General features: G+C 40.6%; 2 protein-coding genes across 2 annotated transcripts; both read right to left on the reverse strand.

Annotated features, from left to right (window-relative positions):
* Nucleotides 1-1,907: 1,907 nt before the first annotated feature.
* On the reverse strand, nucleotides 1,908-6,356 carry foxf2b (forkhead box F2b). The gene is made up of 2 exons (XM_054789853.1): nucleotides 4,956-6,356; nucleotides 1,908-3,059 (listed from the first exon to the last, which is right to left on the reverse strand). The coding sequence occupies exons 1-2, from the start codon at nucleotides 5,929-5,931 to the stop codon at nucleotides 2,893-2,895; spliced, it is 1,143 nt and encodes a 380-aa protein (XP_054645828.1). The 5' UTR covers nucleotides 5,932-6,356; the 3' UTR covers nucleotides 1,908-2,892.
* A 7,321-nt stretch (nucleotides 6,357-13,677) lies between these two features.
* On the reverse strand, nucleotides 13,678-15,097 carry foxq1b (forkhead box Q1b). The gene has a single exon (XM_054789848.1). It carries the CDS (start codon nucleotides 14,981-14,983, stop codon nucleotides 14,114-14,116), a length of 870 nt encoding a protein of 289 aa, XP_054645823.1. The 5' UTR covers nucleotides 14,984-15,097; the 3' UTR covers nucleotides 13,678-14,113.
* Nucleotides 15,098-16,784: the final 1,687 nt, after the last annotated feature.

Below are 16,784 nucleotides of genomic sequence, written 5' to 3' on the forward strand. Positions count from 1 at the left end.
GGTGGCGGTGTGCGTGTGCGGGAAGGTACTTGTCACTGCTGCAGCACTAGCTGGAGAACAGCAAGTCAAATACATGAAAGATATTTTTAGGCTCTGCTGAATGGATGAATGAGTGAGTTTGACTGTCAAGATGGAGGGATGGAGGACTATATAGCCAAGCACCACAGAAGGTGAGCAGACTTTGACAACACAACAACACACGTGTCACAACAACAGATCTGTCATACCTTCCCATCGTATTCAACGCAAACTTACTACTTATTACTCGGTTAACACACGTCACAAAAGTAACAAAGATTATACAAATGAGGCGATACCTTTCACAGATCTTATCAGGTATGGCATGCTTTTGATTTGCACTGCCTTTCGGTTTTAGAGAGGCTCCTGGTGCTTAAAAATAAAATATAAATAAACTCCTGCAAAAAGGCAGGATGTGAAGCAAAAGAGTTGAAATATTAATACAAGTAACTAATAACACCACAAAGCTTTGTCTTGAAATAGATATATAGCATTGTTTTTTAGTCTTTTGACAAAATATTTGTTTTTAAATAAAAAATATCAAGGTGGCCACCCGGAACCTTTAGATTTTTCAGCATTTTCCCCCGGTGGAAAAAGTTTGGACACCCCTGCACGTCGTGCAACTACACTGCACTGCAGCAGCCACAAGACGGCGCTATACTCCACTATATAAATATGCCTCAATGTCTAGTAGGTAGGGAGACCAAATGAGGTTTCTTCGGATTTATGATCCAAATAAAGGGGCATCTCCCCTTTATTTTGATTTTTGTATTAATGTATACATTTTATTATTTATGTACATTTTATTCCTCATGTTCTCGATTTGAATGTATAAAGAAATGTCTGGTAAACCTCGGTTGTTGTTTTTTTTTGCATTACATCATAGCATGAAGGTGTGGGTTTGCTAGCATGTGTACGCTTAAAACAAAATGTATTTAGCTGTTAGAACTCAAATAACAAACAAAACTGATAAGAAAAAAAGAAAGCATTAATGGGAGATGTCTGATTAGCGTGACATGTTTGCCTGATAAAAAAAAAATCTTCCATGTTGAGTAAACATGAGAGGTGGTGCTCTTGTTGCTAGTTTTCCAGTAAAGACAGTTTGCTCCTCGAGTGTGATTTGTTAACGGCCATCTAAAAATACGTCTTTAGTGTGTTTCCACAGACACTTGCAATTGTGAAACTCATGTATGTGCAGTAGAGTATTTTCAAGCTAGAAGTGTAGCCGTATGGTTATGTTGTATATGTTGATGTTTGGAATCCCTGTGTTTGTGAATGCACCAGGGTGTGAGTGTGATTGGTGGATGAGGACAAAGTGTGGTTGTCGCTGCAGTTGACAGTGACAAAAAACGTGTGCGCATTATGGTGATTGAATTGAACACTGCTGCTGGCGTGTTAAAGTTGGCAAAAAACGCTTAAAAAGAGGGTCTTCCCCAGTAAAACATTGAAAAGATTTCAAAACATGCAACGTCTGACCAGTGACTGACACTGAATATAGGACGTGTAGTAAGAGATCACTTTAAATACCTGCAGTTTATTATTCTCAAATGTGGTCGCCTTTTGAGTCTTGTAATCAATTTTAGTCCCCTTGTATCTTTTGGTTTTCTTTGTGCCACACTATGTGGTATTGTCCTGTTTCTGTAATCCAAATGATGGCAGGCAACAATTTCGCTTGGATGCAATTATTGGCCTACACGTGAGCATGCCAATGCAGTACTAATTTAAAAACTGAACTCTTCCACCATAATACCATGTGATCAATTGATTATTTGTTATTATATTATTAATATAAAATAATAATATTGCCACTCTGTTATTACAATTATGCACACCATGAATGAAAACTGACACACAAACAATAATGCAGCAACATTTTTATTCAGGTATTTTACAAGAACTTTGGCATCGCTGTAGAATAAGTGCAATTTTTGTTGCGGTCCATAATAAAGCGTCGCGTGTAATCATAAAACATAGATACATAAAACATTTTTTTTAAACAGAAAGCACTTAATAATCCACAAGAACCCATAATAACACAATGTCCTCAAATGGACACTACAGCTTTGTGTTTAGTTTAACTCATTAAGTCGGTATGTGACGTCAACGAAACATGATGGAGTGGTTGTGGTGTCATCCCAGGACATGGCTTCCCCAAAATGGCAGTGTGTCAGGTAAACAGTGAAGGAGCTAGCTGATTTCCAACAGCTTATTGTTTTGCCATTCAAGGTCATTTTAAACCCATTTAACAATTCTAATGCTTTAATACAATGTCAAATATTGCAATTCAACTGAAGGAACTGATATAAAACAAGAATATTGTTGTGCACGCATACATCACATAGGCGTTTTGTATAAATTGCTGACGTTACGTATTAGTCACAATAGCCACTCAATACATTTAACTGTTTAAATTGTTTTATTTAATACAAAATTATAGTAGTATTTTAGACAAAAAAACATCAGAAATATGTTGTGTGGGTTCCACTTGGTCTATGGTATTCATTCATTTATTAGGGTATTTACTCATTAGGGTCACAGGTCAGCTGGAGCCTATCACATACCCTCCATAATTTCCCTTGAAGCAGAAATGGGTGTGGGTTCTCATGGGTTAAAAATGTGTGTTTTCTGAGCTTCTTTTCAAGAAGAAAACGTTTGTCATTGTTCATTTAGACAAGGTGTGCATTTAAGGCCACGGTGGTTTCTTCATTCGTTTTCCTTTAATGCACATTTGGTCAGGTCCACAGAGAGGCAACATGTGAAAGTAGTCATTCTCCAACAAATCCTATCTGAAAATAGTCCTTTGTTTTAAGGCCGACGTGCAGTTTGACTGCAGAGGCTGTCTTTTGGCTCCAGACGAATGACAGAAGACAGCGCTCACATGACACACGGCTTGATGTCCTGACACACGCTCTGAGGATGATGATGGTGGTGGTGATGGTGATAATAGGAGCCGCCAGCCGTGGGGTGGAAGGATGAGATGCCGTTAAAGTTGAACACAAATTCTTTCCTGTCGCAGTGGCTCTGATAACGTGGAATCCCCACTGTGGGACAAAAGAGGGGAGAAATTCAATATCTTAGGTTTCAGTAACTCACCTAACAGTATAGCATAGTATACTGTAGTATAGTATACTGTATACTGTATATAGTGCATCTACTGTATAACAGGGTCTCCACACATTTTCCTCGGAAGGGGCATAAACAAAAATCGAACGATGCGGTGCCATTTTGATATTTTTCATTTAGTAAAAAGGCTAAAAACCAAGCCAATATATTAATAATAAATATACTTATAAAGCGATTTTCAGGATACTCAAAATCTTTACAAATTTCTTGAAAAAAAGGCCTTCATGTCAGTTTTTTGCTATTAGCGTCAACATTTACTCTTTTTCTCCTCACATTATGCTTTGTTTTCCTCTTTTTTTTGTCATAATATATTTAGAATGTACCATAGACAAATATAAAATGAACTGCGTGTCTCAAATTGCCCCCGGGCCACACTTTGGAGACCCATGATCAGCATATACACACACACACAATATATACATGCACATGTCGATGAATCTGAATATCTTTTAAAGCTAATTTACTTCACTAGTTAAATTCCAAAAGTGAAACGCTTGATTCGCTACACGCAGATTGAAATATTTCAAATTTTTATTTCTTCATAATTTTTATGATGATGTTTCTCATAATTTTTATCATTATAGTTTAACAAAAAAAGAAAAATTGCCCACATGTTCCCTACAGGTTCACGTTCTCATCAAAAATTGCAAAAACTTCCTGAGGTTTTAATGGTTTTATTACACGTATCATTATTTTTTTTAATCGTTATTTTTATCACGTGTCGCTCCCTCCTTTGATTATACGCTTTTAGGCCGTGTTGTGTCTTTATTTTATAGCTTGCTGAAGTTCCTTGAGCTGTTTGTCAATACAGTATTTTAGCTCGCCCAAGCAATCAAGTAAATTAGCAAAATTGTTCAAATCAGGTGACCCGGTGGTTACTTATGTCAGTTCGAGAGCTTCCATTTCATTTGCAAGACAGAAAAAATAACTATGGGCGCTTGTGGCTTCGTCAAGGTCATAAGGACTCCAGATGTGGCTTTATTTTTCAGACGAAGACATCGGACTTTATCCACGACTGGGCCACAACTCCCTGTCTGTTCCTTGCGGAGACACTGACGTGTTTGTGACTGACAGCACTATGGGCCAGGTAGCGTACACACCAACGCATTTATCCTTCCCACGGGCTCAATTAAGACGCTGCCTAAAGTCGAACAAGGCCTCCCGTCTCTTGTGGATACATGGAGGTTAAACTCCTCGCCGGTGTGGTCCGAACTGCGCAGTCTTTGTTTAGTTAACCTCTGAGACCCTTTCAGGCTCCAGTGTGGGTTCCTCGTCTCGCTGAAATCCTCGAGACTTTAGTAAAGCCCCACTGTGTTGTGTTGAAGTAAATGAGCGTGACTTGGGAGGTCAATTAGGTATCTGCAAATTGCTTTAAATAACCCCGGAGGCTTACATGCAGCGGATAGAAATAACGCATTCGTGTCATTATGAACGATTTTGTCTGAATACCAATGACATTGAAATCGTAATGTTTCTAGCTTAATTTCAGGCAATGCGCTTTTTTTTATCAGAAAAAAATGCCGCCTAAAATTACAAACTAAAATCGATGCAATTGGATCATTAAATAATTGTTTGTAAAACGGCTTGTAATTATTCGTTGCATTGATCATCCCTCTGCCTCAATTTAGAGTCCCAGTTCCAAACAGAAATGTACAATTTATTATGTAATGATCCACGAATTAGTGTTCACGTGTCATCACTATACATAGACCTGTTTTGTAAATGGGGTAAACGTGATGATTGTTTTAAAAACGTGTTTTTCGTTTAAAATCACTACGAATATGCGCTAATAGTAAATTGATCGGTTTTGGTACCTTCCATGTCGTTAGTGTGGCTCTCTCTGCTGTTTTGGTGAATGTAGGTCTGCTCCAGGGAGTAGGGTGACATGCCGGAGTAGAGAGAGGATGATGCGGGGCTGCTGGAGGTTAAAGGCTGCTGTTTGATGTAGGGAGACCCGCCCGAGGTGGTCCAGTGTGCAGATGTACTTGCGTACGGGGAGTGGCTGTCCAAGGCGCTCGCAGTGGCAGGAGACGACGGTACAGGACTGCTGCTTCTGTCAGGTCCGTACTCACCGTTTGAAGGCACCGGGCAACTCGCCATGTAAGTGGATCCTGGGCTCGGAGACATGTGGGGTACATGATGGCCACCGCTTAGCCCATCGTAGCCTCCGGCCATTGAATTGCTCATCATATCCAAGTTGTAGCTGTTGCTGTGGCAGGCGAGCGTTGCGGATGGAGCCTGGAAGTCAAAACTTTGCGGCAGAATGGAGGTGCCAAATCCTATGCCGTTCATCATTCGGTACATGGGTTTCAGGGCTTGACACTTTCTTCTGAAGCCTCTCGGTCTGCGCCGAAAGGAGCCCTCTTCGAACATGAACTCGCTGCCAGGATCAATTGTCCAATAGTGGCCTTTCCCCGGCCTGCCCAGCCCTTTGGGCAGCTTGATGAAACACTCATTGAGTGAAAGATTGTGCCGGACTGAGTTTTTCCAGCCCTGATATGATCCCCTGAAGAATGGGAAACGGGCCTGAAGGAACTGATATATTTCGCTGAGTGTCAGTCGTTTAGTGGGGGAGCTTTGTATTGCCATCACGATGAGAGCAATGTAAGAATAAGGGGGTTTTTCCGGCCGACGTAATCCGGAGCTTGTCTTCTTTCCTTTGGCAGCGGAGGACGAGCTTTCTGCGGGGGCTTGTGAGTTCAGCATTGTGGGATGCAGGACGCCGGACACCGGGCTGGATCTCAGAGGAAGCGGATGATCCAGCTGCTGTTGAGGGGTCTCGGTCGTCATGTCAGGAGGGAGAGACCGCGTAATGCTTTGGAAGAAATACAAACAAATATAGTTGCAGGGATGCCAGGCCACTGTCCTTACCAGAGGTGCTCTCGTCGCTCGTGGTCCTCCAATCACGGCTCTAATCAAAATGGAGAGACTCTGTCTCCAGCCCAGTTACGCACAACTCGCTCTCTGACGCACGACGGGTACACACGGTCAGAGAAGAGGAAAAGGAAGCCAGAGAGGCGGAGGGGGCTCGTTATCCACCGTATCCACTATATTATTGTCTAGGGCTTTCAACTCGGCACAGAGGTTCCGCTGGGTGTCACAGTGGAGCTAAGTGGAGCAGCATGGCGCGCCGGCTGGCGATCGAGCGCTTCAACAATCACTCAAGTGGGGGAAACACGAAAAGCCCCCTCGTCTTAGTGCGCTCTAGTCCAGTCAAACAAAGCGCGACCATCTATCATTTCATAAATCGTTCTTCCCTCCACGAGACCCCCACCCTCATCACGCGCCTTCAAATCTCACTGAAATCACTGGCGAACAGAACCGCCCCCGCCCATTTGCTTGGCCATATCTGGTCTATATACTCCCTTCAATCTCCAGCCTTTCTCCATCTTAAACTACACGCATTTGGGCGAACTATCAAAGCTCCATCACACAGCCAGCATATGCAATATTTGGACCAGAGACGATGTCCTTACTAAACAAAGACAAGACCCACATGGTGTCATCTTTGAAAATGCAACAAATCACAACACCCTATCATATAATCACTGTCTTTAGCTCCTAATTTCCTCTCTTAATGGTCTGGAGGATAATGAAAACAAACCCCAGTTGGTGGACGAACGAGCCAAATATCGATAGTATTGATACCAAGCGTGATGAGCTCAATATTTTGAGTTCTCTTCTGTTTATTTTCACAAATATCTGTTTTTGTGGTATTTTCATATTGTTACTTGCTTGATATTCTTACAAACAGTGGAATCTCGGTTAGTGTACGCCCCTGTGTGCTTTTCAGCTAACGTCAAAAATGTATGCTAAAATTCTGTCTCTGCTTGCGTACAGTTTCCGGTTAGTGTATACTGTACAATGTACGTACGTACGTCTTGTCATTAAATAATACACTGCCTGAGTGTTGTGTTTTTAATGTACTGTATGTTTTATGAAAAACGTCCTTGTTAGCAGCTTGCTAATATACCCCACATGCAAACAGGAACCAGAAGTCAGTTCCGTCGCTCATCTATGATGTCATCAATGGTCGACTGTAGTTTTTTTGCTAGCTAATGCAGTTACACCACAAGTCTCAAGAATGCTCACACAACACGTTTTTACATTTATACTTTTACACGCATAAAACAATTCTAAATGCATTTATATGACAAATGAAAGTAATAAATGAACATAAGGTTACTTTAACCATCACAGAAGACGTGATTGAAGGACATGATTTGCCAGCGGCACCACCATTGGTTCCATTTTGGGTTATTTTTTCAACCATAATCAAACAAAAAGCAGAGACTTGAGGTGACAAACACTATAGAATTCAAGAAATAATGGCGAAACACGAAGATGGTGTCCATGTTGTATATAGCCTAGATATATCTACCTACCTACCTGTCTATATCTATCTGTCTATCTGTCTGTCTGTCTGTCTGTTTGTCTATCTATCTATCTATCTGTCTATCTATCTATCTATCTATCTATCTATCTATCTATCTATCTATCTATCTATCTAGCTAGCTAGCTAGCTAGCTAGCTAACTAGCTATCTAGCTCTCTCTCTCTCAACTAGGCGCCTGTGATTCACTCTGATTATAAACATGGTCAACAAATTAGAGGCAAAATCATAAAATCATTTTCAATAAAAAGTATCGATATCTGCAATACGGTCTCTGTATTTCTTGGTATCGAATCGATACCAGGATGACAGTATCGTCCACCACGAGGGAGATGGAGAGGTGGTGGTGGGTGTATTTGCATTGTAAGAAGCGGTAGGTGGGGGTTGTTCTTAGTAAATGACTTTGACATGAGTGGAAACAGACTTTTTCCATCAAACACGGTCCTGGATACCACACACAGCGCGCCAGTGTCAGTTTACCGCCCCCAGGCCAGCGGCAGTCCCATGGGCCATGCGTTCATTAGAGAGAGAAAAGCGAAATTAGGCCAGCGGGCGTCAACAGCTCCCCCCGAAAAGAGACATCGCACACATTTGTACAACTGTCCCATGAAATAATATCAACATCCGATGGTGCAACAGCGTCTGACTGCTAATAAGCACAGTTTTTTTTTATTTGCGTTCATGTAAAAAGCGAACATCGATGCCTCAAATACGAAAAATAATTTTAAACTAATAGCACAGTTGAAATGTGTGCACACATGCCTCCTAGTACGGCCTAAAATGTTTAATACAGGCCGGAGGCTTTTCTGAACAATAACCTTTGCACTTTGTACAAACAAAGGATGTGAGGATAAAATTATTTTCCACCACACACAGTGCAGTGAGGAGGACCCTGGTGGCCCCACAAATTTCCTGCGACATCACGACTCGTGACCCCCGCCGAGATCAGGATGCGTTGGCCTGCACAGGGAATCTTTGTTCTGGGGGCTTTGAAGACGCTCTGCTACTTTTACACATGCACTTTGGACGACATTTTAATGAGAGGCTGGTTGGAAATATCAAGTGAAAGGTTATACAAAGTTTTGATACAAAAAGAGCTAGTCTTGAGAATGCTGTTTGAGCTGAGGCGCCCACATGAGGCTGCTGCCGAGTTGGAACCTCGTTTTTGTTTACATGTTTGCTAAATGTTTCTACTAGCTGGATGATATGTGTATAGATCAGTTTGACTTTACCACTGAGATCATTGACATATAAACGTAAAATTATTACATATATTTGAAATGAACAAATTAGATAAATTTCCTTATTTGAAAATAACTCAACATGACAGTTTTTGTGCTTAGTATCACACACTTTGAATTCAACGACAGAACATATTCATTAAAAAATAATGGTCACCATGGGGCTAATACTATTTCTGTATCATATTAATTTATGATTTAAATATTACAACTCCTCAAACAATAAAGCAATAATTGTTTGGGAATATTTTTTTTGGCTTGTTACCTAATTTTCTCACCCCGCCTGCTCTTCCTGTGCCGGTGCCGGAAGCTTCGGGACCGCCCCAGCGGGATCATTGGAGGTCAGGCGTGATTCAGGCCAGAGTGACAACTTGTTTGTACTTGATCATGTAACTTTTTCAAATGTTTTTAAAATGTCCCTTCATAACAGTTAAATGTTAAATACTTGTGTAGTTAAAACTGTGGGATCATTTTACAAGCCAGTAGGATTCATGACATGAAGAACACTAACCTTGAAAGAATGTAGTCACGTGACTGAACCATTAAACAGGTGTGTTATTCTAGGGTTTCACCTGTAGGTTGCAGCATTGCCCTTAGAACATTAGGAGGTCACCTGTCATGTGTCCTGCACTGTGCTAAATAAAAACCACACACACACACACACACACACACACAAATCCGAATTATGAACGTGTTACTCAGTCACGAAATACAACAGTATTTAACTATCGCTTTTTCATTGCATGATGATATTCTTTGTAATTAATGACCATATTCTAGCAGGCATGTTGCCATTTTAACCCCAGCACCCTGTGGAGTGAATTTGACATACTTTACTTATAACATATTTTACACTATCAAATGCTGAGCTCAGTGATTCTCGTGTTTTACATTTTTAAACAACTACAAATTATAAATAAGGTTTCATATACAGTGTGGCTATGTAACGACGATTTGGGGGTGCAGGTTCAGACTGGGGGTGAGGGGGTTTCAGGACCGCGGAGAGCAACTGGGACTCCGGACAGAGATGAATGCATTGTTTGTGTACAAATCGCAACAAACCGAAGCACTCATAACAGACCTAGTTTAGTTCTATAGCCTACCTTTAGAGCTTCACACAGCAAATTGAGGAGTGTTAATTTTTTGGTGTTGATGAGAATCTTGAAGTTGGAGTGTCAATCTTACACTATTTGGAGTTGATCTAACACTGCATTTTCTTAAAAATGTTAAATTTAACACTGGATCATGAAAGTGTTGTAGTTAAAATGGAGTGTTGAAAATGTTTAAATCTTGTTAGTGTCACAATAAAGACATTCAACACTTCCACACTCCATTTAACGCCGAACAGTGTTCACGTCCACGGACATTTCATTTAGACTCCACCCCTCACGTCACGTTGCTGATGGAAGAAGTTGACAATTAGGAATCATTTTGCATCAGTAGGTAAGTAAACGTTTAAATAGATGAACTAATGAATTGTGTTGTACCTTGTTTACACATAAAAAACGTGAGTTTTTGGTGTGATATTTAAGACTAATAAACTGAGGCAGCTGTTTCCACCCAAAGCCTTTGCTAATGTTAGCTCGTGTTTTTGCTAAGTTATATTTTCTATTAAGTGTTGCTGTGAGCTGAATCGGCACTGCCTGTGCAACATTTGTCAAAGTAAGTGAACGCTACGTTATATCTTCATTATACTGTCTTCATTTTTAATGAGCTAATGGCTAACTAGCTAATTGGCACGAGGAGCCCCCACACGTAGGCCTGCTGGCCCCCAGCAAAGGACTTGATATGCTGTACAAGATACAAGATATCAAGGTTGGCAACTCTAATTGTTACTTTAACTTAAAAATAATTGTCAGGCGTGTGTTGGAAGTGAACTACACAATTTGTTTTTTGAATGATGCATCTTTATATTTCTTCTTGATTCACAGCAAACCTTTCCTTGAGTCTTACATAAATGTGGGAAGTAATATCTTTTTTTTTAATCAATGCATAATAAGCCCTGCAACTGTGGCAATTCCATATTTATTTAATTATTTTAGTAGGATGTTATATATTATTATTATTATTATTATTATTATTATTATTATTATTATTATTATTATTATATTTATTCTTATTCTCAGAGGTGGATGGAGATGTGTAGACTCCACTCTTCACCCCAGTTATCGCCAGTTGGTGGTGAGCCTCCACTCTTGCCGACTACATCCCATTCATTAGGTTCGACAATTTATCCTTCAGCCCACAAGAGGAACCCAACAGAACCAATGGATCAGGATGAAGCATGACGGGTAAGCTTTGAGTAAATGAATGTAAAATTAATATTATCAATGATATGTAGTGTTTTTATGCATGACATTGTTTTATTGAAAAATCCTCTTGGATTCCCATGAACACACTATATAATTTTAATATTTTTGGCAGAAAGTCGGTGGTGTTTTGAGGGCCAATCCGAAAGGTGAGGAAATCTTCAAGGAGTGCACCAAGACTGAAACACTAACCGATGCAAGGTGTAAACAGATGGTGAACATCCTGGTTGCAGATATGATGGAGCTGCATGGGTAAGAAGAACTTCCCCCTTTCCATTAGAACAGTCATTCCATGTAAGACCATGTACTGTGGGAATGGTTCTGTGATCTGTGATCATTAACTATGATTTGTTTTGAAAGGAGGGTTCCGCCATCATGTGTGATGAGAAATTACGCCCTGAGAATTGTGACTTGTTTTCCATACCTAAAAGATCCATTCTCCAAACCTGGATATGTAAGTGTCTTTTCAATGTAAAACCTAAAGTACTGTTTTTGTTTTTCCTTTAGGTGTGTAGTTTGTATTAAACTCTTGTTTCAAATATGTTCATAGGATGCTTAGCTTAGCGGCAGTGGCTCAAGAGGTAGAGCAGGTCGTCCAGAAATCGTAAGGTTGGTTGATCCTTGCTCCCTCCACCCAGTCACTGTTGTGTCCTACACTTCTCCTGGCTCTCAAAGCCGTTCCAAGACTGTTTCTTCATGATGGTCCAAAAACCAGAGGAGAATATCTGTTAACTGGTCAACAGCTGTTTGGTGAGGCGTGCAGGGAGGCACTATCTACAATAAGACATTCAACTGATGAATCCGTGGTCAAAGAAGATGAGAGCAACTTTCCAGTATCGACAGAATATGATCCAAGCACAAGATGTATCATCGTCTGTTCTCAATGTGTTCACTCGCTTCCTTGATGTTCCTGGATTGGTAAGGAAATCTTTAGTATTTGGACGAGTTCAGTATTAGATTACCCATTACATCAACCATTTGTAAACCTGTAGGCCTACAGTATATGAAATATTCATGTCTTGTTTATAGATTGACCAGGATTTCTCAATGATGTTTGGTGATGAAGTATCTCAGAGGTTCCTGGCTAAGTGGTCAACTGTCTTCAAACCAAAAGTCATTGCAGACTTCAAGACTCTCCCGCAAAAGCAGAACATTGATGAGTTGCTGTCAGGAACTGAACCTCAACCTGATGACAGCTGTGGGTGAGAAGTTACGGTATAGATTACCATGTTGGTGTGTTCAAATGTACTGGATGTAGCTTTGATCTACCTATGTTCAAGAAGATCTGTGATATAATAAAACACAAAGAATGTGCTTTCACAATAGCTGTAATGTAGAAACGATGTACTATGAGGACCTGTTTAACGCGTACTGCATAGAAGACCAAATGCTTGAGTTTTCTGTCATGTTTAAATGAACTGACTCATTTCAGACCATTTGACAAGCAGTGCTCGAATGACAATTGTCAAAAAGCAAACATACTGTAGTGCCCTGCTGTTATTTAAGCTGTCTGTTGCAAATGAAATGTTTTTGAATAAAATGTATGAAGCAGTCAACTAGTCATTTTTAAAAAATGTTTAAATTTTATTTTGAAGTAGTATATTAACACTTTTATAGTGTTAATGTTGCAACTCCTTTTGAGAGTAAAATGACACCATAAGAGTCAATAAATGACTCTTAAGAGAATTAATTTGTGACACCTCACACTAGTGTTAAAAAAATGCAACACCGGTTGGTGTCGAGGAGTGTTAAATTTTAACTATATAAATAGTTAACATTGACTCTACAATGGTGTAAAAATGGCTACACTTTCAAAAGTGTTAAAATAACACTTTGTAGAGTGGACCCCATGGGACACTTTGAAAGTGTTGAGATTAACTCCTACAGTGTCAATTTAGGCCTGCTGAATTTGCTGTGCAGCTTTATATTTGCAACCTAATTATATGGTGCCCAAATTTTCAATAGTTGTATTATACACATAGTAATAGGTTATGTTATGTGTTGATAACGTAAATGTTTTCATGTTTTAGAAAATATATGCCGGAAATTTGACATAATTCCAAGTATTCCACTACTACAACGATACAAATCAATCAATGCAATGATAATATCATAATATTATCATTATATATGTATGTTTCTGACTTGCACTGCCATAGTTGTATAATTACCTGACCATTATTCATTTGCACTACAAATCAGCTATTGTTTACAGTTTTATTCCCTTTCCTTATTCAATTATTTATTTCCAGTTGATTTTGTGCTTTTCTACTGCCAGACAAAGAGCTGCTAAACAGCATTTCACTGCTAATACTGTCGTGACAATACAGATCTTATGTCTTATAATAAAAATAACAGCAATCCCATTATTACTACTATAGTCTTATTTATTTAGTATTGTTGCTGCTGCTATTGCTGTATTTATTATAGTATACATGTACTCTGTATACAATAAATTATACATATTTGTACACCCAGAAAATGAAAATGGATGGGTGGATATTTGTACACCCATCTGAACTCAATTGCACACCAATCCATTCCACCCTTTAAGAAAAAAGATCACCAGGGATTGATTAAATTGTTTTATTCAGAAAGCTACCAAGACATGCGCGAGTCAACAATTGGAAAACCTCTGGCTTTTCTAGTGCAGCTACGTGATTCTCATGTAGCTCAGTCATTCTATGAATATGTTTACATTATCTTACAATATCCTTTACAGCATTTCACATACAGGCTACGAACATATAAATACATTAATTGCTTTATGTTTCAGCATGGCCCTTTTTTACCGTCAACAGCGGAAACGACGAATGCACGATGAAAACAAACACTTCTAACACACCTTCACGTCAGTGAAATGTCCTGGGATAACCTTAATCATCACCACAATGACAACGCGCTGTTTGTTTTTATTGTAGGATGAGCTGCAGTAGTGTTGACGTGAACGCGTCTCAGTAACTGAAGCCCTGAAAAGTAAGCACAAAAGTGCAGATTCCGTGTTGAACGTTTGGCCGCACTCTGTGTGTCTTAAGACAGCAGGGAGTCTATATGGAAGCCCCCAGACTTTGGGGGAGTCTTGAGCGCGTGGGAAGCGGCCTCGGGTCTGGCCATGGCGGGTGCTTTGTGATGGAGATATGTGACGTCATCCCTGCTGGACTCTGACAGGTAGCTGTGATGCACCGGATAGTTCATAGCATAGGGCAGCATGGGAGCCCCTACGGGCCAGAACAATCCATGTGTTTGTGCATTCGTGTGGTCGTCTTCCCTCCGTCTGAAGGGTTTGCCGAGGATGCTGTCGATAGCGAAGGAGCTGGAGAACTTAGCCCCCACCCTCTCCTCCGGGGCGGGAAGGTGTGTGTCTTTCCCAGTGATGTCCTGGCTCTCCTCCTTTGGGGACCTCTTGGCGATGCGCTTCCTCCTGCGGCGGAACACCCCATCAGCGAAGGTGTACTCACTGTGGGGATTCAGCATCCAGTAGTTGTCCTTGCCCCAAGGTCTGGACGGGTCCCGCAACACTTTTAGGAAGCAGTCGTTGAGTGACAGGTTGTGGCGCACCGAGTTCCTCCAGCCGGTGTAGGTGCCGCGGAAAAAGGGAAACTTCTTCATTAGGTAGTCGTTGATCTCTGCCAGGGTGAGACGGCCCTTGCTGGACTCCCGGATAGCCATGGCGATGAGGGCGATGTAGGAGTAAGGAGGCTTTGGTCTACGGGTGTAAGGCTTCCCCTTGCTCAGGTCGCCGCCCTGATTCACAGCAGGTGGCGGGCTGTTGGCCACGCAGTCCCCGTCTGACCCCAGTTCGTCTCCGGACAGAGGAGACGGGATTCCCGCGTTTGTGTCCATGCGCAACTCCAGTGGCTTCTGAGCAAAGTGATGTGCAGAGAAGACTTCAAGTTTCATTTTTCTCTCCACACAGACGCTCTTGATGTGTGAGCGGAACAGGTGGACGAGCCCTGACAGCAGACTGTCTGTGTAAGGGATTGCCTGGAGCGCCTCTGTCTGAGCAGCACAAAACAGATCTGTCTCCAGAGACACGCCGGTGTTGCTATAATATAATAGCCCGGCAAGGGACGGCCCAGGGGCGGGGCTCCCAGTTCCTACATTGGAAGGACTGAGTGATATGCAATGTTTACAATTGGTCGCTACCGAGTCACGCCAGGTAGGGGAAACACTGACTTATCTGTCTCCAAATCTACCTGTAAACATTGGGATTTGAAAATAAGGGATATTTGTGCAAAGACTGATATTTTTTTATATTCCTAATCTATTTTATTCTTTCAAATAATGTTTTTTATTCTAATTTCAAATAATGTTTTTTAAACACAGTAGACCCACAAGAACAAACACAGATTTGCACAGTAACTGTGTTTTTATATGTTCTGCATGTTAATAACATTAACAAGAATCTACAGAATAAACAAAGTAAATCTATATATTGTTACAGTGCCATATTTTGCACATCTTTCACTCTCATTATAAGACCATACATGGATGCAAAACTGTGCAAAAAAGAGCACCTGCGGCCGTAATCCACGGCAAGATGAAACTCAACTCTAAACCTATGCTACAAGTACTTCTTGTCCGCCACATTTATATCAACAAACACGAGCATGAGTCTCATTTATGTCTTAAATGGCTTATTTACTCTTATTATCTCTACTATATTGAGTAATACGAGTGTAACGGTGACTATAGGGGTGTTAGCTCATGTCTCAAGGGCTCTAATAATGTTAAAAAATGTTTTCAGAAGGTTGTAAACACGTTTTCTATGCTGTAACTACGAAAATATTACATTTTACAAATAAGGAATCGTACTTTGCTGAAATTCACATCTCACGCTTATGTCTGGAACCAGTTAACCTCGATCATATATATATATATACTGTATACAGTATATCCCTTATATATGTGTGTGTGTATGTAATAATGTGTATATGTAAATTCTATGTGGGGGGAGGGGACATAAGTATATTTTAGGAAGGCTTCAGCCCCCCCTACAATAGGCCTAATAGTGCTATTGACACCATTGATCAGTATCCTGTATTTCAAACACAATAGTGAATATTATGACCCTTGTGTTGCTACACAGTTCTAAGCTATCAGAGTATAAAAAAATAATTAGTGCCAAAACTGAAATCATAAACACAATGTCAGCTCGCTAACACTGTCAGCGAACAGCCCACTCACTGCGGGCTTCTCTCCCGACCCTATGGGCTTCAGGTTAGGGTATGTGGAATTGCAGCTGATAACAACACCCTTCAATGCAAGCCTGCGCTGAGGTAGTGCTCCTCACAATCAAATAAGACAACATAGAATAATTTTTAAAAGTCTAAAAGACTCCGTCATTTACAGTTGACACTTTTTACACAGTTTAATGTCAAATAAATAGAGACTCATTATTTCTTAAAGTCACAATCAATGCTAAATTGTGTATTTTATGTATCATTTTCACATATTACGGTTTGCAACGCTGGCAAATGGCAGTGTCAACATTTCCCAGATCTTGACTTTGAATTGCATTCCCAGTGGTTGTTGTTGTTAAGGCACTTTGCATAAGCTACATGCAAGTTAGTAGCAAGTCTGGCACATGACAATACGGAATGTTTGAAATTTCCCATTTTGACATTGAATTGCGCCCTGCGATAGGCTGGCGACCAGTCCAGGGTGTACCCTGCCTCTCGCCCGAAGTCAGCTGGGTTTT

The sequence above is a fragment of the Dunckerocampus dactyliophorus genome, chromosome 10, assembly GCF_027744805.1.
Source record: "Dunckerocampus dactyliophorus isolate RoL2022-P2 chromosome 10, RoL_Ddac_1.1, whole genome shotgun sequence".
Classification (NCBI taxonomy): domain Eukaryota; kingdom Metazoa; phylum Chordata; class Actinopteri; order Syngnathiformes; family Syngnathidae; genus Dunckerocampus; species Dunckerocampus dactyliophorus.

Bases quoted from the DNA above. Each gene is read 5' to 3' on its own strand.
- foxf2b (XM_054789853.1), bottom strand. From the start codon at position 5,931: ATGACGACCGAGACCCCTCAACAGCAGCTGGATCATCCGCTTCCTCTG. The intron at 3,060-4,955 runs GTACCAAAACCG...TTTGTCCCACAG, and splicing joins CCACACTAACGACATGGAAG to TGGGGATTCCACGTTATCAG.
- foxq1b (XM_054789848.1), bottom strand. From the start codon at position 14,983: ATGAAACTTGAAGTCTTCTCTGCACATCACTTTGCTCAGAAGCCACTG.